Source organism: Ovis aries, chromosome 21 (assembly GCF_016772045.2).
Source record: "Ovis aries strain OAR_USU_Benz2616 breed Rambouillet chromosome 21, ARS-UI_Ramb_v3.0, whole genome shotgun sequence".
In the NCBI taxonomy this organism is placed as follows: domain Eukaryota; kingdom Metazoa; phylum Chordata; class Mammalia; order Artiodactyla; family Bovidae; genus Ovis; species Ovis aries.
The window spans coordinates 46,800,698-46,827,796 of record NC_056074.1 but is presented as its reverse complement, the minus strand read 5'-3'; the positions used below and the strand labels follow the sequence as shown (position 1 = coordinate 46,827,796).

The following is a 27,099-nucleotide window of genomic DNA, read 5'->3' as shown; positions in this document are numbered from 1 at the left end:
GGCCAGAGCAGCGGGATGTGCAGTGAGGTAGTGTCTGGGTTGGCCATGAGTCACAGGCCCTTGTCCACGCTGGCGCTGGGAGGTGGGGTCAGGTAGGAGCTGATGCCGGACAGGTGGCCTTGTCTTGCTGGAATCCTGTCTACAAATGGGAGAGTCAAGATTCCACATGGAGTTTCCCATTGAGCACAGAGGCATTAGCATGTTAGCTGGCTACCGTGTGTTTTCCCAGAAGAGAAATCTGCCTTAAAGATGAAATGAGGACTGAACGGTCCACACAGGTGGACCCACGGGGCGAGGGCGGGTGGCCGTGCGGGCTCGCCTGCCGTGGAGCAGCCTGCAGCATCCCTCCATGTCCCCACACTCATGGGGGAAATTGGGTCCGCGCAGGCGACCTCCTTGGGGTGGGGTGTCTCGGCCGGGAGGCCCCGCTCCTAACCCCGGGCCGTCTGTGTGCCCGGCTGTCTCTTTTCCTTGTGTTCTCATGTGCATGGCTCTGCGGCTGGTGCACGCATTGGTGCCTGCGTGGGTCCAGGCCGCAGGAGCCCAGTGGCGGAGGGCAGGGTGGGGTGCGTCGCGGCCCAGGGTGGGCTGGCGCCTGTGTGCCGTGGGCTCTGTGTCGCGCGTCTCCCAGCTTTGCCACCAGAGGCCTGGGGTCGGCGGCTTTGGTCTCAAGGTCAGGGATCCCCCGGAAGAGGACCCCTTGTCCACCCAGAAGAAGCAAGCAGGCCCTTCTGGGAGCAGCAGGAGAAGTGGGGGGCCGTGAGGCGCAGAAAGCTCTGCGTGCTTCCAGCCCCTCCTGAGTCCGGCATGGCCCAGGCGTCGCCCAGGAGGAGGGGGAGGAGGCAGCCTGGGCGTGGGGGCCCCCGGCCCTCTCTCCTCACAGCTTCTTTCTGCACAGACCACTGCAAGCGTGCAGGGAACGTGGGGCACCGCGCTGGGGAGCTGACCAGCTCCCTTGACCTCACTGAGGGGATCGGGTCTCATCCAGGCCCAGTGGAGCTCCCCAATCAGGGGGCAGAGACATGGCTTGGACCACATTCGAAAATGGGGAAGAATGGGCTTTCCTGTTTTCCACGATCTCAAATTTGGGTTGGAAAGATTCCTGTGAGTCTGAACGTAATGTGTCCATCCCTTTGCAGTCCACACGGAGTGACCTAGGTCAGGGGCACCGAGGGGGTGGGTGGGCGGACACAGGGCCTGGGGCTGCTGCCCCGTGCAACCTCCCTGAGGCAGGGCTCCAGGCTGAAGCATGCCGGGTCTCCACGTTTTCAGAGAGAAGGGTAAGCAAGGCAACAAGCGACGTGTGCATCTCGCTTTCTTGAAGCATCGAGGACTGATGGGGGTGGCCTCAGGGTGGCCAGCTGTTGCTGAGTTTAACATTTTGTTTAGAAGACTAGTTTCAGATGAGAGGCTGTCTGCAGGTCCTCTGGCGGGCGTCTGAACGTGTGTGTGTGTCTTCTCAGGGTGTGGTAACTGCCGCCACCAGCCTCATCACCACCTTGGCGCAGAAGAACCCGGAAGAGTTCAAGACCTCTGTGTCTCTGGCTGTCTCCAGGCTAAGCAGGGTGAGTCTGCTGAGGGGGCGGAGCTTGGGGTGGGCTTGTTCCTTGTCACGCCATTTTGCTGACGCGTCCCTCTTGGTAGGCAAGGCCTCTGGGCAGCCTGCGATTCGTGGGTGGACGTGTGTCTTGGTCAGTGACTGGCGGGCTTTCCTCTGGCCCCGTATCAGGAGTGGCCTGTAGGCGCAGGAAGCGTGCCGGGCAGAGCCCCGCCCCCGGCGGCCGCTGCGCGCTGTGCGGCGCCTCCTGCTGATGAGGGCTCGCAGCCCGTGTCGCTCTGTGACCGGCTCGCTCTGATCATCAGGGTCGTGAAGTCGTGGAGTTGTTTCTCCTGCTGATGGTTGAGGCGTGTTGCCGGGCAGCGCGTTCACCTCTCTGTGCCCTGTCTTGCCCACTGCATGGCTGTCCCCTCTGAAGGCCACTGTGAGGAGCCTGTGGCCCCCTCCCCGGCCTGCGGCCTCTTGGCCTTGACCCTTCTGGGCACTTTGTCCTGTTGCTTTCTCACCTACATTTTCTTGATCACCCATGAGCTAGGGCAGCTCGGCGTGTTTGCTTGCTTTAAAAAAACTTTTTCTCAAGGTAACGTCCCTTTGTTTTATCTGTTTGGCCACACCATACAGTAAGTGGGATCTTAGTTCCCTGACCAGGGGTTGAGCCTGTGTCCCCTTCTCTAGGACCATGTCCTCTGAACCACGGGACCCCCAGCGCAACTCCTCCATTGGCGTCTTGAACCCCGTCTTTTGTGAAGAGCCTCTTCAGTCTTTCACGCCTTTTTCCACGATGGTGTCTTTTCTGTTGTTTTGTGGAAAATCTTGTTTACTTTTTTGGCAGTACCTCTCGGCATGGAGAAGGGAATGGTAGCCCACTCCAGTGTTCTTGCCTGGGAAGCACAGTGGAGCCTGGCGGGCTGTAGTCTATCAGGCCCTGAAGTCAGACACGACTGAGCAGCTAAACCACCTCCCGGCGAGTGGGGCCTCGGTTCCCGACCAGGGCGGAACCCCCTCGCCCTGCAGTGGAAGTCTGGGCTGCCACGGAAACCTCCTCTTTGTGTTTTTCAGATACGAACACTTTGTTGGTTAGACTGGGTTAAACCAGACAAAATTTCCAACATTTAACCGTTCAGTTCAGTTCAGTTCAGTCACTCAGTCGTGTCTGACTCTTTGCGACCCCATGAATCAAAGCACGCCAGGCCTCCCTGTCCATCACCAACTCCCGGAGTTTACTCAAACTCATGTCCATCGAGTTGGTGATGCCATCCAGCCATCTCATCCTCTGTCGTCCCCTTCTCCTCCTGCCCCCAGTCCCTCCCAGGATCAGGGTCTTTCCCAATGAGTTAGCCGTTCGCATGAGGTGGCCAAAGTATTGGAGTTTCAGCTTCAGCATCCGTCCTTCCAGTGAACACCCAGGACTGATCTCTTTTAGGATGGGCTGGTTGGATCTCCTTGCAGTCCAAGGGACTCTCAAGAGTGTTCTCCAACACCACAGTTCAGAAGCACCAATTCTTTGGCACTCAGTTTTCTTCACAGTCCAGCTCTCACATCCATACATGACCACAGGAAAAACCATAGCCTTGACTAGATGGACCTTTGTTGGCAAAGTAACGTCTGCTTTTTAATATGCTCTCTAGATTGGTCATAACTTTTCTTCCAAGGAATAAGTGTCTTTTAATTTCGTGGCTGCAGTCACCATCTGCAGTGATTTTGGAGCCCAAAAAATAAAGTCTGACACTGTTTCCACTGTTTCCCCATCTATTTCCCATGAAGTGATGGGACTGGATGCCATGATCTTCATTTTCTTGCCAGTATTCTTGCCTGGAGAATCCCATGAACGGAGGAGCCTGGTGGGCTATGTCCATGGGGTCGCAAAGAGTCGGACACGACTGAGCGACTTCACTCACTTAGTTTTCTGAATGTTGAGCTTTAAGTCAACCTTTTTACTCTCCTCTTTCACTTTCATCAAGAGGCTCTTTAGCTCCTCTTCACTTTCTGCGATAAGGGTGGTGTCAATCTGCATATCTGAGGTGATAATTCTCCCGGCAATCTTGATTCCAGCTTGTGCTTCTTACAGCCCAGCATTTCTGATGATGTGCTCTGCATATAAGTTAAATAAGCAGGTTGACAATATACAGCCTTGACGTACTCCTTTTCCTATTTGGAACCAGTTTGTTGTTCCATGTCCAGTTCTAACTGGGGGACTGGAATGCAAAAGTAGGAAGTCAAGAAACACCTGGAGTAACAGGCAAATTTGGCCTTGGAATACAGAATGAAGCAGGGCAAAGGCTAATAGAGTTTTGTCAAGAGAACACACTGGTCGTAGCAAACACCCTCTTCCAATAACACAAGAGAAGACTCTACACATGGACATCACCAGATGGTCAACACCAAAATCAGATTGATTACATTCTTTGCAGCCAAAGATGGAGAAGCTCTATACAGTCAGCAAAAACAAGACCAGGAGCTGACTGTTGAAGAAAATAGGGAAAACCGCTATACCATTCAAGTATGACCTAAATAAAATCCTTTATGATTATACAGTGAAAGTGAGAAATGGATTTAAGGGCCTAGATCTGATAGATAGAGTGCCTGATGAACTATGGAATGAGGTTCGTGACATTGTACAGGAGACAGGGATCAAGACCATCCCCATGGAAAAGAAATGCAAAAAAGCAAAATGGCTGTCTGGGGAGGCCTTACAAATAGCTGTGAAAAGAAGAGAGGCAAAAAGCAAAGGAGAAAAGGAAAGATATAAGCATCTGAATGCAGAGTTCCAAAGGATAGCAAGGAGAGATAAGAAAGTCTTCCTTAGCGATCAATGCAAAGAAATAGAGGAAAACAACAGAATGGGAAAGACTTACGATCTCTTCAAGAAAATTAGAGATACCAAGGGAACATTTCATGCAAAGATGGGCTTGATAAAGGACAGAAATGGTATGGACCTAACAGAAGCAGAAGATATTAAGAAGAGGTGGCAAGAATACACAGAAGAACTGTACAAAAAGATCTTCATGACCCAGATAATCATGATGATGTGATCACTCACCTAGAGCCAGACATCCTGGAATATGAAGTCAAGTGGGCCTTAGAAAGCATCACTACGAACAAAGCTAGTGGAGGTGATGGAATTCCAGTTGAGCTGTTTCAAATCTTGAAAGATGATGCTGTGAAAGTGCTGCACTCAATATGCCAGCAAATTTGGAAAACTCAGCAGTGGCCACAGGACTGGAAAAGGTCAGTTTTCATTCCAATCCCAAAGAAAGGCAATGCCAAAGAATGCTCAAACTACCGCACAGTTGCACTCATCTCACATGCTAGCAAAGTAATGCTCAAAATTCTCCAGGCCAAGCTTCAGCAATACGTGAACCGTGAACTTCCTGATGTTCAACCTGGTTTTAGAAAAGGCAGAGGAACCAGAGATCAAATTGCCACCATCCGCTGGATCATGGAAAAGCAAGAGAGTTCTAGAAGAACATCTATTTCTGCTTTATTGACTATGCCAAAGCCTTTGACTGTGTGGATCACAATAAACTGTGGAAAATTTAACCATTCAGTTCAGTTCAGTCACTCAGTCGTGTCCGACTCTTTGCGACCCCATGAATCGCAGCACGCCAGGCCTCCCCGTCCATCACCAACTCACGGAGTTCACTCAGACTCACGTCCATCGAGTCCGTGATGCCATCCAGCCATCTCATCCTCTGTCGTCCCCTTCTCCTCCTGCCCCCAATCCCTTCCCAGCATCAGAGTCTTTTCCAGTGAGTCAACTCTTCTCATGAGGTGGCCAAAGTACTGGAGTTTCAGCTTCAGCATCATTCCTTCCAAAGAAATCCCAGGGTTGATCTCCTTCAGAATGGACTGGTTGGACTTCCTTGCAGTCCAAGGGACTCTCAAGAGTCTTCTCCAACACCACAGTTCAAAAGCATCAATTCTTCAGCGCTCAGCCTTCTTCACAGTCCAACTCTCACATCCATACATGACCACAGGAAAAACCATAGCCTTGACTAGACAGACCTTAGTCGGCAAAGTAATGTCTCTGCTTTTGAATATACTATCTAGGTTGGTCATAACTTTTCTTCCGAGGAGTAAGCGTCTTTTAATTTCATGGCTGCAGTCACCATCTGCAGTGATTTTGGAGCCCCCAAAATAAAGTCTGACACTGTTTCCACTGTTTCCCATCTATTTCCCATGAAGTGATGGGACCGGATGCTATAATCTTTGTTTTCTGAATGTTGAGCTTTAGGCTAAGTTTTTCGCTGTCCTCTTTCACTTTCATCAAGAGGCTTTTAGCTCCTCTTCACTGTAACCGTTACTGATCTACAAATATGACAGCAACTTTATGTGGTTCAGCCTGCTCTGGGTTTAAACATCTCGTCGTGCTCTGTACCTTGCCGTCTCACTCTGGTGAAGTCTTCTCTGATCGGAAACCGCATGTTTTAATATATTCAGGCTTCCTGATCCTTTCCCCTGGGGTTAACGCCTTTGTTTTTCCAGACGTGTGGTCTGTCCCTATTCTGAGGGCTCACTGTAGGTCGACAGTCCAGCTGACCCGGCATCACTGTGTGGTGAGGCTTTTTCTTGAGTCCTGTCGTCCCAGCACCGCTGCGAAGGCGCCTGCCTCCACGCAGACCCTGGTTTCACTGTGAAGTAACCTGCCGTTGCGCAGACACCGCTGTCTGTGCTGAGCGCCTCTGGTTCTCTGTGTGTCTTGGCGCCAGTGACTTGACTTTGGGTTAATTTGATGTCCAGTGACACCAGTGACCCCCGCCCCCAGAGTCCCATGGGGGCCACCTGTGTCTGTAGGTCGGTTTCGGGAGAATCCACGTCTTCGCAGCCTTAAGGTGCTGGCGCCTGTGGCCGTGGCGTGTCTCCCAAGTCACTTAGTCTTTAATTCCTGTCAAATACGCGTCATAGCTTTTCAAGGAGAGGTTCTGTTATTTTTGTTTAACTTATCTTTATATACTTTATTTAAAAAATGCTCTTCTCAGTGATACCTTAAAAATGTTCTCATAAGATTCTGTGCTGGTTTGTGCTGGTAGACTTTGTATACTGGTCTTGATGTTGGCAACTTTGCCAGACTCCCCCGTGAGAGCTGGCAGTGTGTCTGTAGACGGCTTTGCGTCTTTCTGTTCCGTCGCGTGTTCCGTGGACAAGGGCAGCTCTTTTCCTTTCTGCTTTATTGCTCCAACTTGGACCTTCCCTGCAGTGTTGAAGTGAAAGGTGATTGGTGTGTTTTTCTACCTCAAAGGGAAAGCCTTTGATGTTTCGCTGTTAAGTATGACATTGGCAGGTTTTAACCATGTCCATGTCCTTTTCCACATTAAGGAAATTCCTTTTTATATCTTTGCTAACAATTTTATTAATTAACTAGTGAAGCCATGTGAACTTAGGGTTTTCTTTGTGGGACAGCCTCTAATTATGGATTCAGTTTATTTAGTAAGTTAACAAGGCTTCAGATTTTCTTTTATCAGTTTTGTTAAGTGGCCTTTTCTTAACCGTTTGCTAACTTAGGTAAACGCTCAGGTGTATGGGCAGAAAGGCCCTCCGTTGGCCCGTCTCCAGTTTGCTGTTGGTATCTGCCCTTCCGTTGCTTGGTTTGTCTCGTCAGGCATCTGAGAATGTCTCTGACTCTGCTGGTCCTGTTCTGATTTTTGTACCTGATCGCTCTCTGCTCCTGTCTTTAGTGTTTTCTTTTCTCCACTATCTTTGGGCTAACTTGCTAGTCTCTTCCAAGCCCTTGAGATCAATTCTTCAGCACTTCTGTGTTTGCATTTGTTTCAAATATGTGCACTTAATGCTCTGAGTTTGACTGAGCCTGGTTCAGCTGCCTGAGGGGCATGGAAAAGGCGGTGCTGGGTGGCGGCTGTGTCCCCGTGGTGGCGTGGTCTGGCGTGGCCGGGTCCACTCCATGTGCCTGCACCCCGGCTGCTTCTGCTGGGCTCCCCGTGGCTCTGCCCAGCCTGGAGCTCACCCGGTTCAGGTGACCTAGCGTCACGGCTGAGCTCTGTGAGGGGAGCCGCTCCGAGCCCCTGCCGTGGGGTGTGGGGAGGCACGTGCAGCGGGTTTGCGGGTGTGTGGGTGTGTGCCGTCCCCGTGTGCGCGGGGGCGCCATGTGTCATGTGCCCTGACCCTGTGGCGCAGGTGGTGGGGGTGAGAGTGGAGGCCCTGTGCCCGCGGGGCCTGCCCTGAGGGTGGTGGGGCGTGGGGCCAGGCGGGAAGGGTGGGGCTCCCACCCAGGCTCTGGGGGCCTGGGTCCTGAGGGCGGGGTTGCTGGCGGGCTGGGTGCCGCAGGCCCGTGTCCCTGGGGGCGGGGCTGTCCTTGTGTGGCGGCTCCTGTGGGGCTGGGGGCTGTGCTCCTGCCCCTCAGACCGGGCTGAGCGTGTCTGTCCTTAGCGCGCCGCGCGGGGCTCTCGGGGACGCCAGCCCCGAGTCTCCTCTCTCTGTGCTTCCTCGTAGATCGTGACGTCGGCCTCCACGGACCTCCAGGACTACACCTACTACTTTGTCCCGGCGCCCTGGCTGTCGGTCAAGCTCCTGCGGCTCCTGCAGTGCTACCCACCCCCAGGTGACAGCCGCGCGGAGCCTGGGGAGGGCTTGCTGCGGCCTCTTAACACGCCACCCTCCGCTCTCCTGGCGCCGGCTCCCTGGGCCTCTGATGCTCTCGCAGCCCTTGGCTTTCCCGGAGCAGCTGGCCGAGGACGCTCGCTCCGCTGCGACTGGGCTGAGCTCTGCTTCTGTGCTCTCTGCACGTGCGGGGTCAGATCCCTGCGGGTTTTGAAACAGTCTTTTAAAATAATTCTTGAAACCGGTTGAAACTTCACATCCAAAACTGTGTGTGTGACTTTAAAGTGCATGTCGTGGATGTTGTTATGTTTGCTTTATTTTAAACTATGGCAAGTAACTAGAATCACTGGTTTGAGAACGCTCATGAGTTCCTGTTCCATACTTCCAGATTGCCTCCTACCAAGATGGCTTTCTTGTTGTAACCTCCGCACTTTAGCTTTCATTTGTTTTTGTACAGGGTATGTCTGTTAAATTCAAGTCACTTTGTGTCCTGAGTGTTTTTTATACTAAGTGTGAGCTGCTCACCCTGCAGCAGAGCTGAGCAGGTGTGGGGCTCCATGAGGCCTCACCCCTCCTGCTGGCGGGCCTCCACCCCGCAGCAGGGCAGTGGTTCTCTTGGTGGAACTGGCCGCTGCCTTCTTACTCCCAGGCTGGGGCGGCTTGGAGCCCCTGGGGGTGAGTCTCACTGTCGCCTCCTCCTTTCAGCCCTGCCCCGCCCCGCCCCGGGCGGCCTCAGGGACCCTGCCACCCCCCCCCCCCCCCGCCCCGGCGCCTGGGGGCCGCCCCGCCTCGAGTGGCGCTGAACAGCTGCTTTGGAGGCAGGCGATGGTTGTTTCTGGAGTTCTCGTGTTTTTATTACTTTCTTAGTCTTTCTTGGTCTGCTTTGACTAGAAGCTAAACTTCCTTCTGTTCTTGCTGCTCTTCGCGTGTCTCTGCTTCTCTTGGTGGCAGGCAGTGGGAGGCCCTTCATCCCTCCCCGCCCCCGCCTGACCGTCATGCCGGGTGTTCTGTCACTGGGATTTTATTTTCCTCAGCTTATATGATCTATATTTCAGCAAAGACTTGTGTCCCTGGCCATCAAAGCCTCTTGACTTAGGCAGCCTCAGGGTTTGAGTCGGGATCCTCACCTTCTGTCGACAGGCGGGAGGCAAGGGTTACCGGGGCTGGGGCAGGGAGGGCTGCGGGGAGTTGGCCAACGGCTGTCTGTTCTGCCCAGAAGACCCTGCAGTGCGCGGCCGCCTGACCGAGTGCCTGGAGGCGATTCTCAACAAAGCCCAGGAGCCGCCCAAGTCCAAGAAGGTGCAGCACTCCAACGCCAAGAACGCCGTGCTCTTCGAGGCCATCAGCCTGGTCATCCACCACGACAGGTGGGCCTGCACGCGCTCTTCCTCTGCCCTCCACACGCAGCTGGGCGCCACGCTCTCGCCTCTCCTGGGGGCTCCCCTTCTCCTGGGCGTCCCACCGGGCCATCCGCTCCCTGGGCCACCCAGGCACCAGCGTGAGTGTGTGTCCTGCGGGCTGCGTGGGTCGAGGTTGTGGCGGGGAGGTGTGTGGAGGCCACGCAGGGTGGGGTGGGGGTGTTTCCAGGTCCCAGCAGGTGCACCCACCAGAGTGCTGTGGTTCCACGGACTGGGCACTGTTAGCAAGCTCCCCCACCGGGGGGTGTGCCAGTCTTGGCCGTGTTTGAAGGGCGCAGATGTCACGAGGACAGAGTGAAAAGCGAGCAAAGACCCCCCACTTCAAATCCCCGTGGTGCATGGAGCTGGCGCTTGACACCAGTGACCTGACCTCTGTGCACCGTCCCCACCTGCGCCCGCCTTCTCCACGTCGGGGCTTTCATCCCGTCGGCCAGGCGGGCTCTCTGGCTGAGCGTGTCACCTCTGGTCGAGGCATGATGAAAACTCGGGTCCCCTGGCCAGTTTGGTGTGGGGGCTCAGGCTCCTGGCTGCCCTTGGCCCTCTGGAGGCGGGTCCCCTGGATGCACTCGGAAGCGCTCTGGGGGTCCTCGTGTGGCATTGGCCAAAGTGAGCGTCAGGCCTCGCGTCCTGGGAGGCCGTGGTGGCTCAGACAGCAGCCCTGGCCAAGCGGGGACTCCCTGCCCACACCCGCCTCTCCCGTCTGTGCAGCGAGCCGAACCTGCTGGTGCGGGCCTGCAACCAGCTGGGCCAGTTCCTGCAGCACCGGGAGACGAACCTGCGCTACCTGGCCCTGGAGAGCATGTGCACACTGGCCAGCTCCGAGTTCTCCCACGAGGCGGTCAAGACGCACATCGAGACGGTCATCAACGCCCTGAAGGCAAGCGCCCTCTCTCCCCTGTCTCTCAGGCCGGGTGGGAGCTACTGGTGGGCTCCGGGATCCTACACGCTCGGCCCCTGGGTGGTTCTGCACTCTGCCCCGGAGAGGCTGTGCGCACGTGGGCACCTCCCACTGGGTCTGGCACGTGAGCAGACCTGCAGTAAGAGTGGAGATCGGTTCAAAGCCAAAGAAAGAAGAAAAGTGAGATCGGCGAGTCTGGTCTTCCTGGTGGAAGGATAAGATACTTTGTCCGTGTCTGCAAGAAAACTCACTCTTTGCGAAAGGATATTTGCTTTCCCAGGGAATTCAGATTCCAGAGCAGGAGCTCCTGCTTTGTGAGGTTTGTTCCTCAGGGTCAGACACAGCTGGTCGTGCACGTCAGAAAGCTGAAGGCGGGCGGGGGAGTTACAAGCTGCCGCCCGGCTCCTGCGCTAGAGCTGAGAACAGGTCTGACCCTGTTCCTTTGGGTTTACGTGTACTTAATAGACATTTTTGGTGTGAGTTTTGAACGCGAGGGCTTACAAGCGTTTGGAATTTGCTTTCTGGTGTTTTGAATTACGCCTGGGTGGTTGTGGTGTTTCTTCTAGTCGCTGCCTGGGTCAGAAAGACGTCCGTGTGGGCTGTGGCGGCTCCCGGCAGCACCTCTCCCGCTCTCCAGAGCAGCGGAGCAGCTGCGCCCTCACTTCTCAGGGTCTGGGGTGGGGCCGGGAGTTGGCACAGTGACGGGCTCCCAGGTGACGCAGAAGGGGCCGGTCTGTGACCACACAGTGGGTGGCCTTTGACCCGTGCCCCCCTCCACCACGCCAGGGACAGAGCAGGAGCCGGGGCAGTGGTTAGCGCGTGGGGGTTAGGACTCCGCAGGATGCTGGACTGGGATGGTGAGGGGGGCGAGCTCCAAGGGGGGCACTGGGACGGACCGAGCCCCCCTGCACCCGCCCAGCAGCCCTCATGCTGCTGCTCCTGTGCTCACCCCCAGACGGAGCGGGATGTGAGTGTGCGGCAGCGGGCCGTGGACCTCCTCTACGCCATGTGCGATCGCAGCAACGCCCAGCAGATCGTGGCTGAGATGCTGAGCTACCTGGAGACGGCGGACTACTCCATCCGAGAAGAGATTGTGAGTCTTGCGGCCTCTGTCATTGGGGCCTCCGCGCTCGCATCTGGGCTGAGGCGCTTCTTCACGGGGTCTGCTGTGGGCTGGAGGAGAGTGCTGTGCTGTGTTCAGCTTTTTTGTCAGCGTTTTCAGTAGAGCTCCAGTTTCTTGGAGTCACTCTGCGGAGGCCCTGATCCTCACTCTCCACCTCCCCTGCAGAGGCCACGGAGGCAGGGGGCTCAGCCCCAAGGGAGCGGGTTGGGGCCTGTGGGCACTGGGGCGGGCGTGTGGGCACTGGGGCCAGCGTGCGGTGAGGGGCCTCCAGTGTCCAGCTTTAGGGGCAGCTCTGGGCTTGGAGGACTTGAAGCCGAGGACATTGACAAGGCGGGTGCTCCAGGATGGCCTTGGGGCTCGTTATGCAGGGTCGGTGTGGAGGCCAGAGGAGGCGCACAGCGGGTTGACTGGGCTCTGGGGCGCGGTCAGGAGGTCCAGCCAGGGGCACGCTGGGTGTGAGGGCCTCCGCCGCCTGAGGGCTGGGCTCTGTGTCCACCGTCAATGCTGCCCAGGGCGGCTCGGTGCAAGCGGAGGCTGTGCCTGGGGGAGGCGAGGGGCCTGCTTCCCACAGCCTGGAGCAGGCACCCCGGGCAGCAGAGAATAGGCAGTAAGTGAGAAGGGCTGGTTGGAGCACAAGGCCGGCGAGCTAACTGTTCCAGCGGGGCTCATGGCGTGGGTGTGGGCGTGGCTTCCTGGGCGGCTCAGTGCGGGTGGGGTGGGAGGGGCCCGCTGTGCCTCTGGCAGAATCCATCTCACTTCCTCTCTGTTCTGCTTTGCGTGTCCTCCGCATCTGTCCTGGAACCTTAAACTTTCGGGATTCCTTGGAGAAGCTGGGGGGCGCTCTGGTGCGGGTCAGATCCTCCTGAGTCCCTTCCTGCGTGGCCGTGCCCTGCAGGTGCTGAAGGTGGCCATTCTGGCAGAGAAGTACGCTGTGGACTACACGTGGTACGTGGACACCATCCTGAACCTGATCCGCATTGCCGGCGACTACGTCAGCGAAGAGGTGTGGTACCGCGTTATACAGATCGTCATCAACCGGGACGACGTGCAGGGCTATGCCGCCAAGACTGTGTTCGAGGTGCGCCGGCCCTCCCTGCTTCCCTGCCAGCTCTGGGCCCGCGTCCACTTCCAGGGGCGTCTCAGTGCCACGTCTCCTGGATTTCCACGTGGCTGCCCCGGGTGAGGTGCTCTTGGTCGGCCAGAGGCTGCCTGAGCAAGCTGCCCAGGGCAGGGGGCTCCCACTGGCCTCCATGTGCCCCTGCCCCTGTCCAGGGTCTGAACCGTAATTTTTGGAAGCAGTTCCTGTTGAAGGGGTGGGATCGACCATGGACCTGTCCCCGGGCTCCCCTGCTACTGACCCTTCTGCTGAAGTGGCCAGGAGCAGGGAACAGGGTGGGCAGTGTGGTTGGAGGCGGGGCAGAGGGCTCAGGAGGCTCTGGGGACTGTGGCCATGTGCAGCGCAGGCTCCCTGGGAAGGCCCCTGGGCCGCACTCCTGGTTCCTCACGCAGCTCGGCCGCTTTCTCAGGAGGCCGAGCCCGTGCCGCCTCCACCTGTGTGTGAGCTCTGGGCGCTGGGTTCACAGTGTGCTCCTCCACAGGCGCTGCAGGCCTCGGCCTGCCACGAGAACCTGGTCAAAGTTGGCGGCTACATCCTCGGGGAGTTCGGGAACCTGATAGCAGGGGACCCGAGGTCCAGGTGAGGCCCCGGAGCTGGAGCCCGTGTCCAGGTGTCCAGGCACTGGCCTGCGCCCCGGGCTCTCTCCTGATGCCTGGTCGAGGCCAGCTGATGTCTGGAAGTCCTTGGACAGCCCGGAGTGAGGGCACGTCCGTTCAGGACGACTGTGTGGAACATGGGGATTCTGGGGGAAAGGAGGTGTGGCCAGTGGCCGACGCTGTTTTGGGGGAGCCTGTACACGGCCTGGAGCTGGAAACGTGCAGGTCCTGGCGAGGGTGGGGCTCCTCATCGCTCCCGGCCCCCCCATCCCGGGGGCTCGGGCAGGGCGGGCATGGTGCGGTGTGAGACAGAGAGGCGGTGACTCTGTGCCCGTGTGTCCCCTCCGCCCCGCAGCCCCCTGACCCAGGGAGAAGCGGTGACTCTGTGCCCGTGTGCCCCCTGCCCCGCAGCCCCCTGACCCAGGGAGAGGCGGTGACCCTGTGCCCGTGTGCCCCCCGCCCCGCAGCCCCCTGACCCAGGGAGAGGCGGTGACCCTGTGCCCGTGTGCCCCCCGCCCGCAGCCCCCTGACCCAGGGAGAGGCGGTGACCCTGTGCCCGTGTGCCCCCCGCCCGCAGCCCCCTGACCCAGTTCCACCTGCTGCATTCCAAGTTCCACCTGTGCAGCGTGCCCACCAGGGCGCTCCTCCTGTCCACCTACATCAAGTTCGTGAACCTCTTCCCGGAGGTGAAGGGTACCATCCAGGACGTGCTGCGCAGCGACAGCCAGCTGAAGAACGCTGACGTGGAGCTGCAGCAGCGTGCGGTCGAGTACCTGCGGCTCAGCACCGTCGCCAGCACCGATATCCTGGTGCGACCCCCCTGTCCCCCCCATCCCCCCATCCCTGGGCCGCCCTCTTCCCCCCCATCCCCCTTCATTATCCCCGTCCCCCCGTCCACCCATTCCACCCCATCCCCTGGCCACCTGGTCCCTGTCGTCCCCCACCGTTTCCCTGTCCCCCCCACCCCCGCCGTCCCCTTGCCCCGACCCCAGGCCGCCCTGGGTGGGGGCTGGAGGCCATGGGGCTTTGTGCCCTGCCGACCTGGGCTCCTTTCCCACCAGGCGACTGTCTTGGAGGAGATGCCCCCCTTTCCAGAGCGCGAGTCCTCCATCCTGGCCAAGCTCAAGAAAAAGAAGGGCCCAAGCACTGTGACCGACCTGGAGGAGGCCAAGCGGGAAAGGAGCGCCGATGTCAACGGGGGCCCCGAGCCTGCCCCGGCCAGCACCAGCGCTGTGGTGGGTCCCTCCCGAGGGCCCTGCCTGCACAAGCTCCGGGGCGCCTGGTGCCCGAGGTTCAGGATTCCGGATGGTGTCCTGGGTGGGCTGACCCAGACGCAGTATTTGTTGTTAGACTGTCAAACGGTCATCTGGGGTCCTCTCGGCTTTGGATTTGGAAAATGTGGTCATTCTTGCGTGACGGCTGTGTGGGGGCCTCTTGCCACCCCGGGCTGGTTTCCAGGGCTTCCACCTCCTGGGGTCCAGTAGTGAGTGGGTTAGAGCAAGCTCCCTGTTCACACAAGTGCCCTGAGAACGTGCCCTCTGATGTCTGTCAAGGAAGACGCCGTTTTCAGAGCTGTGTTTCCTCTCTCGTCCCCGCTTGGGGGGCGTCCGGCCACCGCGGGCTGTGCGGCCACCGCAGGCTGTGCGGCCACCGCGTCGGGAGGAGCCTGGAGAGCAGGCCGCAGCCTGGACGCTGGTCAGGCGGCGTGGCCAGCGGCCCACACTGTCCAGCAGCCCCAGTGAGCCTGCGCCCGAGGTAGAGGTGCCACATGCCCGTGCGTGGACAGCCTGGGGCCAGGATGGTTTGCTTATGTATGGCGCCAGGATGCTTGTGTGTGAGCCCTGGCGCTCTACATGTGGGGGCACTCGCCTGACCCCAGGCCCACCGTGAAGCCTGTGCTCATGCCTGGCCCTGGGCTTGGGGCCTGTCACAGTCAGGACCTCCCACCCAAGCCCTGGCGCCAGCTCTGCAGAGGAGCCCGGGGTGGTGCTGGGGATGGAGTTCTTGTGTGTCCCCAGGGTTCAGGTGGTCTGATGAGGGCGGAGTAGGTGAGGCAGGAGGGCAGAGAAGGGCCGGGGTCCCTCCTGCGTGGGAGTCTCGTCCTAGGGCTTCTGCCTCCAAACTCAGGGGAGGCTCCACCTTGAAGTGGCGCTGAGATATCTGGGTTTTATTGGGGAACCTGTTAACGCCTTTCACTTCTGTGTAGCATCAGCTGGAACCCCTTTTGCTTAGGGTTGCACATCCCCCCTGGAGGTGGTTTTGTTTGGGGCTGTCTGGGGGGCTCAGCCCCTGTGGCTCCAGGATGCTTGTCCGTGCGTCTGTGGGGTGTCTGCAGGCTGCCTGTGCCCTGGGCTTTGGGCTGGAGGGGGAGGGGGGCCCGGAGCTGCCCCCACCCCATGGGCTGCAGCCCCCTGGGCAGGCGTGACCTGTGCAGACCGTGCACCGGGCCAGCTCCGTGGGGAGGGTCTCCCCGCGTCCTGAGAAGAGGGCCAGGTGGTTAGAGGGGTGACTCCAGCGTTGCCAGGCAGAGGTCCTGTAAGGAGTCTGGGGAGGGAGCTGGCGTCCTGGGGGAATCTCCCAAGGAACCGCCTAGCATTTGTGTGTTCACATTTGACTTAGTGGGACAAAAGGGTTTTTCTACCTTAGAGAGCATTTGAACTGTTCTTCAGGAACCAGTGGTAGACGTCTTGCAGCAGGTGGCGGGGTCCTGAGCTGGTGGGCAGGCTCCCAGCAACCACAGAGACCTGGCTGGTGGGCGGGGCTGCCTGTGACTTGTCCCCCAGACTCCCCAGCCGCACCAAAGCTTCTGCTGATCCTTCCCCACCGGCCCTCTGGCTCTGGGCCCTCCCTTCTCCTGGGGACTCCAGCCTGGCCTGTTCTGCGTCTGGCGCCACCCTGCCTGCCCACCAGCCCGCTTCCTGCCATGGCTGGGCCTTAGTGCATTGCTGCCCTTGAGTCCTCAGGCCTCCCAGACCCACAGCCTCTCTGCACACGTGTGTTCTGTGACGCTTCCTTGTCTTCATGTGGAATCCACGTGTGAGGTCATCTGCCTACACATGGAGCTGTTTGAGAAATGCTCCGGATATTAAAGGGAGATGAGCAGTCACTCGTGCCGAGGCCGTGGTTCCATCCAGGATGTCACCTAGAGCAGGGCGTCCTGGGGTGTGAAGTCAAGTGGGCTTCAGGAAGCGCTTCTGGGAACAAAGCTAGTGGAGGTCATGGAGTTGCTGCTGAGCTGTTTTGAATCCTGAAAGATGATGCTGTTAAAGCGCTGTGCTCAGTATGCCAGCAAGTTTGGAAGATTCAGCAGTGGCCATAGGACTGGAAAAGGCGAGTTTTTCTTCCAGTCTCTAAGAAGGTCTACGCCAAAGAATGTCCAAACTGCCTCACAGTCGTCCTCATTTCACATGCTGGCAAGGCAATGCTCAGAGCCCTGCAAGCGTGGCTTCAGCAGAGCGTGAACCGAGAGCTTCGAGATGCTGAAGCGGGATTTGGAAAAGGCCGAGGAGCCAGAGACCCGATCGCCAGCATTTGGTCGTGGGGGCAGCGAGGGGTCTCCAGGAAACATCTGCCGCTGCACCGTCGACCGCGCTGAAGCTTGTGTGTGGGTCACAGCAAACTGGAAAGCTGCTTACGGAGACGGGACTACCAGACCACCGAACCTGTCTTCTGAGAAACCTGTATACAGGTCAAGAAGCAGTGGTTAGAACTGGACATGGAACAACAAAGTGGTTCCAAATTGGGAAAGGCTGTATATTGTCACCTTGCTTATTTAACTTCTATGCAGAGTACATCATGTGAAATGCTGGGCTGGTTGAATCACAAACTAGAATCAAGATTGCTGAGAGAAATATCAACAACCTCAGATAAGCAGATGACACCACTCTAATGGCAGAAAGTGAAGGGGACTAAAGAGCGAGCCTCTTGAGGAGGGTTACGGAGGAGAGAGGAGCGTGCCGGTTCGCGGCTCCACATCTGTAAGCTCAGCGGCGCCGGCCCCGCCCTGGGCGCCGAGCTGCCTCTGCTGCATCCAGCTCTGTGGCCCTGTGGCCTCTCGCCTGTCAGGTTCCTCTGTCGACAGCAGCCTCTGGTCCCATCACTTGTCGGCAAGGAGAAGGGGAGAGAGTGGGGGCACTGGCCGATTTTATTTTCTTGGGCTCTCAGATCACTGCGGATGGTGACTGCAGCCATGAAATTAAGACACTTACTCCTTGGAAGAAAAGCTCTGACAAACCTAGACAGTATATTAAAAAACAGAGACATTAGTTTGCCAACAAAGTTCTGTACAGTCAAGGCTATGGTTTTTCCAGTAGTCATGTACAGATGTGAGCGCTGGACCATAAAGAAGGCTGAGCTTCGAAGAATTGATGCTTTTGAACTGTGGAGTTGGAGAAGACTCTTGAGAATCCCTTGGACTGCAAGGAGATCCAACCAGTCCATCCTAAAGGAAATCAGTCCTGAATATTCATTGGAAGGACTGATGCTGAAGCTGAAGCTCCAGTGCTTTGGCCACCTGATGGGAAGAACTCACTCGCTGGAAAAGACTCTGATGCTGGGAAAGATTGAAGGCAGGAGGAGAAGGGGACGACAGGATGAGATGGTTGGACGGCATCACCGACTCAATGGACGTGAGTCTGAGTGAACCCCGGGAGTTGGTGATGGACAGGGAGGCCTGGCGTGCTGCAGTCTGTGTGGTCTTACAGTCAGACACAACTGAGCGACTGAACACCTACTGCGAGTGACCCCCACGTGTAAGTCCTCAGCATGACCTGAGGGCAGACGGGCTGCTGCCTGGGTTGGGTGCGTCCGCGTGCTGGAGAGAGGAGGGGTGGCTCTTGGAGAGATGAGTGCTGCAGAGCCAGCGCGGTGCTCACTGCAGGCACGCAGCGACTCCAGGAGGGACTCGGGGGCTGTAAGTGGACGCTGGCCCACAGGAGGGTCCAGATGAGTTCTCACAGGCCGGGTTCTTGCTTCGACGTGATCCACAGGATCATAAGAACCCTGCGGGCTTCTGGAACTTGTGTGCCCGGGCGGGGGCAGTGCCACCTCTATGCAGCCAGCGAGGGGACACGTGAGTGACTGACGAGCTGCACGTTGCGTCTCCTGTGGTTTGAGAGGGGTGTTGGAAGGACTTTGTTCTTTGTCATCTGCCTCGTGTCAAAACTTAAAAAAAAACAACAAAGCAGTTAGAAAAAATCTGTTCTGTAGAACTTTGATCCACTTTTTCTCTGTAACACAGTAGGACTTAGAGATGTTTGAGGGTGCATGCTAGTATGGTACCCGCTTAGTCATTTCGCCTCTTTCGACATTTTTAGATGCTTGACAGTAACGTGCACAGCTGTGTTTCTGAAACCAGACGTTTCTTTTCGGTGCTGTGGGCGGTGAAGGTGCAGGCACTTGTGTTGCGTGAAGCTGTGCCTGGCAGCGTCTGCACTGACCTGCTCTTTCCCTGTTTTCCAGTCCACGCCGTCTCCATCGGCAGACCTCCTGGGTTTGGGGGCTGCGCCCCCCGCCCCCGCAGGCCCCCCGCCCTCTTCCGGCGGGCTGCTCGTGGATGTCTTCTCAGACTCGCCCTCCGCGGCTGCGCCCCTGGCTCCCGGCTCCGAGGACAACTTCGCCAGGTAGTCTGCCTCCTGGCCCGAGGGGGGCCTCCCTCTCTCCTGAGTGTGTCCCAGCCCGGCGGCAGCCGGTGTCCATCCCCGTAGCCCCTCACCCTGCCGGGCCTGCGCCCCGGACTCCGCGTCTCCAGTTATTGAGCGAACTGGGACTCCAGGCGGGCGAGGGAGCAGGCCGCCCCAGGGCTCTCGCCGCAGCTCACGCCGTCCTCTGCACTGTGCCCCTGGGCCTCCAGTTGTGCCCGCGGCTGCCCTCCAGGGGCCCAGCTGGTGTTCCAGAAGCGCTCTTCAGTTGCACAGTCGCTGCTTTGGCCTGGGGGCGGGTCTGTAACAGACCCCCAGGCCCTTCCTGCGCCGCCTTTGGCCGCTCCCCCCTCGTCGCCTGCGTGACTGCTGTCCCGCGTCGGTGTGCCCGCTGTGGGCTGGCGGAGCTTACCTGGGCTTGCCTTCGCTGTGTCCCCAGAGGCCTCCCTCCCTCCCTGCCTTCGGTGCTCCCTGTCCCTTCTCGGCTTGCTCTTTGTGCTTCTGTCTCTTGAATCTTACATCTGGATGAGAGGTGGGCACCCCCCACCAAGAGCAGAGCGGCTGCCCGGCCTTGGTCCTGGGCCGTGGCGGCTGTGGTCTGCAGCCTCCGCCCTCTGCCCGCCCCGCACGCCGACCGGCTTCCTATGCTGCGGGAGTGACTGGGCGGGCAGCTGTGCAGGGCTCCTCCTTGTCTGGCTGTGGCTGAAAACAGACTTTTTTCAGATTGAGATGTAGTTGGTTGATTTTTAGATTGAGATGTGGTTGGTTGGTATCAGTGGCTCACGGCTTTTGCAGACACCAGAACAGCGGCTGTCTTTGCCTGAGCGTGGGGCGCGTCCGCGTCGCTTCCGTGTGGTGCACGGCCGTCCCCGCCTCCCCATCCCCACCCCGGCTTCCCTCTCCCGCTTCCTTCTCCCCGCTGTCACCGCTGGTTTGCCCTCTGTCTGTGGGTCTGCTTCTGTTTTGATACATGCGTTTAGTTCTTCGAGCCCACGTGTGAATGGTGACACACAGCCTCTGTCTTTCTCTGACCCATTTTCTCAGCATAACGCCCTCCGGCCCGCCCATGTGTCACACTGGACAGAGTTTCACTCCTTCCTGTGGCTGAGCAGTAGTGTGTCATACATATGCGTGTGCGTGTGTGTGTGTGTGTGTACACCCCCCCCCCACGTCCTTATCCACTCATCTGCTGATGGACATTTGGGTGGTGTCCGCATCTCGCTGTTGTAAACAGCTCTGCGCTGAGCGTGGGGGCACGTGTATCTTTCTGAACGGTGTCTCTGCCCTGTGAATATGTGCCCTGCACTGCAACTGCTGAGTCAGGTGGTTGCCCTGGGTGGGGAAGATCCTCTGGCGAAGGGAATGGCAACCCACTCCAGTGTTCTTGCTGGAGAATCCCATGGACACAGGAGCCTGGCGGGCTAGAGCCCATGGGGTCACAGAGAGTCAGGCACGACTCAGCGACTGGCCTTTCCGCTTTCACGGCAGCTCTAGTGTTCTCTGAGGACCCTGGGTGCCCTGCCCGCGTCTGCAGCAGCTCTCACCCGCCAGCAGCGTGCGCGCGCCCCCCACACCCGCCAGCAGCGTGCGCGCGCCCCCCACACCCGCCAGCAGCGTGCGCGCGCCCCCTCCCCCGCCGTGTGCTCACTGACGCGTGTCTCTGTCCGTGGTGGCGGCTGTTCTGGCCTGTGTGCGGTGACACCTCACTGTTGTCGTGGCCCCCGTCTCCCTGCTGGTGCGTGATGTGGAGCACCTCCTCACCTGCCTGTGGCCATCTGTGTGTCTTTGGGAAACTGGCCGCGCAGGCCTTCCGCCCGGTGTCTGATTGGGCGGCTCGGTTCCTGGGACCGGAGCTGCGTGAGCATGTGTGTTTGGAGGTTGGCCCCGCGCTGGCTCTGCCTTTCGGAGGTGTGTTCTCCCGTTCAGGGGGTCTTGCTGGTGGTCTCTCCTGTTGTGCGGAAGCTTCTAATCACACCCCGCTTGCTTTTGCATTTGTTCCCTTTGCCTTAGGAGCTGATCCAGGAAAATGTTTCCTGTGGTTTGTGTGAAAGAGTGTTCCGCCCGTGTTCTCTGCTAGCAGTCTAATGGTTTCAGGTCTCACGTTTAGGTCTTTAATCCACTTTGGGTTTATTTTTGTGTATGGCGTGAGAAGGTGTTCTGGTTTCATTGTTTTCTACAGAGCTGTCCAGCTTTCCCAGCGCCAGGGGCCGGGGAGCAGGGAAGGGGGCGTGTGTGTGTGTGTGTGTGTGTGTGTGTGTGTGTGTGTGTGCGCCTGTGTGTTGGGGGGGGGGGGCCTGTGTTCTGCCTGTGTCAGTGGGAAGCCAGGGGCAGGTGAGCAGCGCTTTCACGGACAGCAGGCTGACCTGCCCCGTGGGCCGCGCTCGGCTCACCTGTCTCCGGGACGCTTGCAGCAGAGCTCCCTGGAATGTCTCCTGCCTTTCCCATTCTGTCCCAGAGGCGGCTTCCAGCCTTCGTGTCCCTTAAGCCCCTTTTCGGAACTGGTCTTGTATTTTCAGTGGGTGACTCTGAGTGACTCACACGCTGTTCCTTGTCCCCAGGTTTGTCTGTAAAAACAACGGTGTGTTGTTTGAAAACCAGCTGCTTCAGATTGGACTGAAGTCTGAGTTTCGGCAGAATTTAGGTATGTGTTTTATTTCTTGAGTGAAAATGTCTGTCATAAGGGTCTAGTTTCCAGAGTATATAAAGGACTCCAAGTCAAAAACAGAAAGAACCCAAGTGAAAAAATGGACTGAAGTCTTGAATAGACATTTCTTTGAGGAAGACATTCAGGTGTCCAGAAGCGCTAGACAAGGTGCCTAGCATCACTAACAACCTGGGAAGTGCGGTGAGGCCACACTGAGGCGCGTTCACATCCGCAGTGTCTACTGTGAGCCCGGAGCCAGCGCCGGAGGACAGGAGGGACCAGGGCCCCATGTGCTGCTGGTGGGCCTGTCAGTGGGGCGGCTGTTGTGGAAACACTGGTTTCTTACAAGATTAAAAGTAGGGCCATCATGTACATGACTTAGCCGTTCCGCTTCTGGGTGTTTACCCAATTATGTGACAAGAGGGAAGGGCTGAGCAGACACCCGCACACCCGCGTTGGCAGCAGCATCAGGCACAGCCGCCAAAAGGCGGAGACAGCCCCGGTGCCCACTCCTGAGGAGTGCATGCACCAGATGCGGTGTGAACCCACCACGGGTGCTGCTTGGCCGTAAAGGGGCGGAAACCCTGGCACAGGCTGCAGCGTGGATGCCCCTCGAGGACGCGACGCTCAGCGAAGCAAGCCAGCCGCGGCGGAGCTCCCTGGAGGGCCTCACCAGCAGACCCAGCGCGTGGGCGGGGCCGCGGCTGGGGCCGTGGGGGGAGCGCAGTGAGTGTCCAGTGGGGACGGAGTGTCCGTTGGGGAAGATGAACAGGTTTCTGGGGATGATGGTGGGGAAGGTAACACAGCCAGGGGAATGTTCTAGTGTCCCGAGCTGTGCGCCTGGAAATGGTTAGATGGTAAATTGCAGATTATATATGTTTTACCACACTTTTTAAAAAAGCTGTTTTTGCTCCCTCCACATCCCCCACAAATCATGCACGCTGACTGTTGGGACTGCCCCCTCCCCGTACCCTCGTGGAGCCTGTCCTGGAAGCGAGTGGGGAGTAAGCAGGGAGGCGGCGGTGTGTCTGCCCTGCAGGGACCCTGACCCTTCTCAGTGAAACTCAGAACTTTGCACTGAGTTCAGGAGATAACCCCGGGCTGTCGTGGAGTCAGCCAGGCGCTCGGTGTTTCTTACACCGAAGGGGAGCCGTGTACACCTGTGTGTGCTTCCTAGGAGAGGGGAGGTCCCGCCCCACCCGGGACTCCACGGGCGCCTTCTCTGATGGCACAGGGCTCCCCGTGCTGCGCCCCAGGGATTGGGGTGCGGTCGGGGTGGGGCGGGGGCTCTGTTCTGCCCCTGCCGCTCAGGGGCTGCGATGTGCGCTGTGAACAGGCTGCTCTGCTCACTTCTAGGCCGCATGTTCATATTTTATGGCAACAAGACTTCCACACAGTTCCTGAATTTTACCCCGACACTTATCTGTTCGGACGACCTCCAGGCCAATATCCTTGGTCCTGTTGCCACTCGGGCCACAGGCAGAGTGGGTGGGAGGATGGACTGGGAGGACGCTCCCGGGGCTGGTCCTGCAGCTTCAGGGTCTCTGACTGCTCTCAGGCTGCGTGTCCATAACCCTGAGAACTGCCTGCAGGCACGCTCCAGCCTCCCGTTACTAGAGAAGTCCCCAGGCAGAGCCAGGGCTGGGGCACCGGGACCAACTGCAGCTGCAGACAGCCCTGGCGGACAGCAGGGCTGGATGTGAGCGCCTCCCGTCCGTCAGCCTCACCATCCGGGGGCCTGTCTGGGAGGATGGACTCCCAGATAGTGAGGGGCAGGCGGCCGAACTTGACCACCCAGGGCGCCACCTTTTTTGGAGAAACTGTGAAGTAGGAACCTCCTCACCTCAGACCAGATCTGTTTTTGAGTGAGTTCAGTCGTTCAGTTGTGTCTGACTCTCTGCGACCCCGTGGACTTCAGCACGCCAGGCTTCCCTGTCCACCACCACTCCCAGAGCTTGTTCAGACTCATGTCCATTGAGTTGGTGATGCCATCCAACTATCTCATTTTCTGTTGTGCTCTTCTCCTCCTAAGATCTATCTTTATTTAAGATAAACATCTTTCAAACGTAGACTGTTGACGCTCAGTTTCTGTGGCTAGCCATTAAAGACAGCTTGCAGGTTTTTTCTGTGGGCAGGATGAGTGCTCTGCCCTGCTGAGCCCTCCTGGCCCCCCTTGGCCGCGGGGCTCAGCTGCGTTCCCCTCATTGCCTCGGCCTCCTTGACTCCCGCACATCTGAGCCTGCAGACCAAGCCCGTGGACCCAGCCGTGGATGGGGGCGCACAGGTGCAGCAGGCGGTCAACATTGAGTGCGTGTCTGACTTCACGGAGGCGCCGGTCCTCAACATCCAGTTCAGGTGGGTGCGTGGGCGTAGCCGTCACTGCCGTGGCGCGGGGCCTGCTGCTCGGAGGCCGGCTGCACAGGAGCTCCTGGTGAGGGTCCTCCCCAGGTGCATGCTCGGTGTCCCACGCCCCACATGCAGGCTGGCTGTCTCTGGCATGTTTGCGTTGCTGCCTTGCTTGTTCTGCTGTTTTTCAGCAACCAGTAGAGTGAGTGAGCAGGCTGCCCTGTTGGGTATCTGTAAGGTTAGATTCTGGAAAAGCACGCTCTGAAACGTGAACCGCATGGAGACTTGAAGACAGTGTGCTGTGTAGAGTCGAGGGAAAGATGCGCAGAACTTCGTTTCACTCTGTAGGCGCTCTTTTCTTTAGTCGTTTTATGGGAAAAAGGAATGACCCCCACAATTTAAGCTCACTTGGGCTGCTGGGGAGCGGGAAGAGGTGGCAGCTGTCCCTGCTCGTTGCGACCACCCTGGCAGCGTTGGCTGAGGGTGTGTTTCCCAGCATCCCCGGCTCCCGATGACTGTGTGCTGGAGATGGACAGTCTTCCTGGAGCCCCGGGCCGCCCTTCTGTGCCCCAGGGGTCTCGCACTCAGGACCTGGTCCTGGCTGAGTCTCGGGTTTTCTGCGCACTCGTGGACTCCTCCCAGTGGACCTCTGTGTTGCTCACAGGTATGGGGGAACCTTTCAGAACGTGTCTGTGAAGCTGCCTATCACACTCAACAAGTTTTTCCAGCCCACAGAAATGGCTTCTCAGGATTTTTTCCAGCGCTGGAAACAGCTGAGCAAGTGAGTGGCAGCTTGTCCATAGGTGGACAGGTGGGCGGGGCCCGGGCTGCAGCCAGCTGACAGGGCGGCTGCTCTGTCCCCACAGCCCTCAGCAGGAGGTACAGAGCATCTTCAAGGCCAAGCACCCGATGGACACAGAGGTCACCAAGGCCAAGGTACCGGTCTTGCGATGGACGTTCCCAGGGTCGGGGCGTGGCCTGGCCCTCTGAGGAGACTGGTGGGCTCTCCTCTCGGAGGACTCTCCCCTCTGCCGGCGCCGGTGCCACGGGCTCCTGTTTCTCCCCTTTCTCCCCAGATTATCGGCTTTGGCTCTGCGCTCCTGGAGGAAGTCGACCCTAACCCTGCGAACTTTGTGGGCGCTGGCATCATACACACCAGGACCGCCCAGATTGGGTGCTTGCTGCGCCTGGAGCCCAACCTGCAAGCCCAGGTGCAGCCCTTGGGGTCGCTGAGCGCGCTTGGGTGGCGTTCACCGCAGTGGAGTGTGCACAGGGAGGTGGGCGGGCCCCACGGGTGGCCATCTGGTGCGCTACACAGAGGCGCACACCTGCCTCACCACCACCACCGCCCACTGGTGCCCGCGACATTCCCATCGCCCCATGGAGCTCCTGGGCACCCCCCGGGAGGCCGCGCTCTGTGGCGTGGGGCCCCCAGCTTCGGCAGGCGCTCGTTGCTGCCACGCCCGTGGCAGGCCCTGGTGGAACGTGGGGAGGTGCACTGTCGGCTCGTCCGGCATGCCTGTCCGTGGACGTGGGGCTGCTGCAAACATCGGGTGTCTTTTGTGTGCACGTGACTTCACTTCTTGTGGGTGCCACCCGGGTGGGCTGGCAGGCTTACGGCATCCGGGCACCGTCAGCGCTGCTGCCCCGCCGCAGTGCAGTCCTGTGCCCAGCAGCTGTGCTTGAAGGCTCCAGTTGGTCCCCATGTACACAAGCGCTTGTTACGTCAAGCTTTTATTTTAGCTGAAAGCGCCTTTGATGCTTGAGTCTGTCAAACTGGCTGCCTCAGGGAAGGGCTGAGCAGGGCCTTTGGGGGCTGCTGGGCGGGGCCTGGCCCCAGGGTGGCTGCTGCCCGGAGTGCCCCCGCCCCACCACTACCTGCTGTGTCCTCTGTTCCAGATGTACCGACTGACACTGCGGACGAGCAGGGAGACCGTCTCTCAGAGGTTGTGTGAACTGCTGTCAGAACAGTTTTAAAGCAGCAAGGGCGGAGTGTCAGGCTCCCGCCTGTGCGTCTCTCCTCGTCTCCACCGCTCTTTGTTGCTGAGCTGCAGGTCCGTGCCCTGCCCAGTGTCACAGCCCCCAGCGCCTCCCAGCCCCCCCTCTCGGCCTCGTCCCTCCTGGGGATGGATGGGGAGCCTGTGTGCCCTTGAGGAAGGGGAGGCTCAGCCTGGACCCAGCCAGCCTGCCGAGTCAGGCGGAAGGGCATGACTCCCGGGATCAGTTCTTACAGAAATCAAGACAGTTCTGTGGTTAAGTCTGCACATTAAAGGGAAATTAGAAGTTCAAATGAACGTGGAGTTTTTTTTTGAAACTCTCTCAGGATGCCGTGTTATCTTACTGGTGGTTCATCTCTGACGCCCTCAGAGGAGAGGCCGTGTTCTGTCTGCAGGACTAGGTCTCGGCTGCTTGGATGGGCGATGGGGAGGCTGTGGGTGTATTTGCTGGGGGCCTGTGGGCACTGAGTTCTGCATCTGCAAGTTAGACGGGGCTGTGTTCTCAGTGGCTGTCAGGGAAAACTTGTCCTGCCCAGACTGAGTTCGGCTCCCTTCCCCAGGACTGTGCTGTTAAAGGGGGGCTTGTAAGGCCCTCCCACTGAGTCCTGATGTGCACAGGGGAGAAGGGTCCCTGGTGGCCCTGGAGAGTGTGTTCCTGGCCTCACGCGTCTTTGAATTCATTTGGGTCACGGGGCCCAGGGCTGGGTCCCGGTTGTGATTGCAGGGTGTGGCATAGTTTCTAGAGAAGATTCTGGAAGGCGAGCTGTCTCTTCCCTGTGCAGTGGCCCTAACCTGTTGGGGTCACGACTGCAGGCTGAGGTATCATGGACCCTGGCCTGTGGGTGGGAGCAGGGAGGCCTGCATGTGGCCGGGGAGCGGGGAGCCGGGCGGGGCTGAGGTGGCAACAGCCCCCCCCCCGTGCGTGGCTCTCCGCGCCTCACCTGTACCTTGAGATGCCCAGGCGGGGCCTGTGTCATTCCCTGGGTTTCCAGGGGAGGCCAGGCTCCTTGCCACCCCATGGGGGGCACCACATGGGTCAGGGGAACGTGGTGGCCCTCTGCCAGGTGCAGGTCCTTGGGGAGGTGACTTCTGGGAGTCGCCCTGTGGGTGCTGGGGTCCCACCATGCCGCTAATGCCCCACTAGAGGTTCCCACAGCTGGCACCCTGCACAGTCCTCCACGTGCAGCTGGGGGACCTGAGGCTACATG

The 27,099-nt window shown here is 58.5% G+C and overlaps 1 protein-coding gene across 5 annotated transcripts in view; it reads left to right on the top strand.

Annotated features, from left to right (window-relative positions):
• AP2A2 (adaptor related protein complex 2 subunit alpha 2) overlaps window positions 1–26,184 on the top strand; it is a 68,747-nt gene extending 42,563 nt beyond the window's left edge. For 3 of the 5 annotated variants that reach the window (XM_060404168.1, XM_060404165.1, XM_060404167.1), the window contains exons 6-22: window positions 1,464–1,565; window positions 8,006–8,114; window positions 9,330–9,480; window positions 10,240–10,402; window positions 11,379–11,522; window positions 12,448–12,630; window positions 13,151–13,248; window positions 13,843–14,074; window positions 14,327–14,500; window positions 18,726–18,886; window positions 21,463–21,545; window positions 22,905–22,996; window positions 23,782–23,903; window positions 24,559–24,675; window positions 24,761–24,830; window positions 24,971–25,105; window positions 25,794–26,184. In XM_060404168.1, the coding sequence (XP_060260151.1) occupies window positions 1,464–1,565; window positions 8,006–8,114; window positions 9,330–9,480; window positions 10,240–10,402; window positions 11,379–11,522; window positions 12,448–12,630; window positions 13,151–13,248; window positions 13,843–14,074; window positions 14,327–14,500; window positions 18,726–18,886; window positions 21,463–21,545; window positions 22,905–22,996; window positions 23,782–23,903; window positions 24,559–24,675; window positions 24,761–24,830; window positions 24,971–25,105; window positions 25,794–25,871 (2,214 nt within the window). In that variant the 3' untranslated portion in view covers window positions 25,872–26,184. The remainder of the gene's footprint in view (window positions 1–1,463; window positions 1,566–8,005; window positions 8,115–9,329; window positions 9,481–10,239; window positions 10,403–11,378; window positions 11,523–12,447; window positions 12,631–13,150; window positions 13,249–13,842; window positions 14,075–14,326; window positions 14,501–18,725; window positions 18,887–21,462; window positions 21,546–22,904; window positions 22,997–23,781; window positions 23,904–24,558; window positions 24,676–24,760; window positions 24,831–24,970; window positions 25,106–25,793) is intronic. The other 2 variants (XM_060404169.1, XM_060404166.1) reach the window with 1 other exon arrangement.
• Window positions 26,185–27,099: the final 915 nt, after the last annotated feature.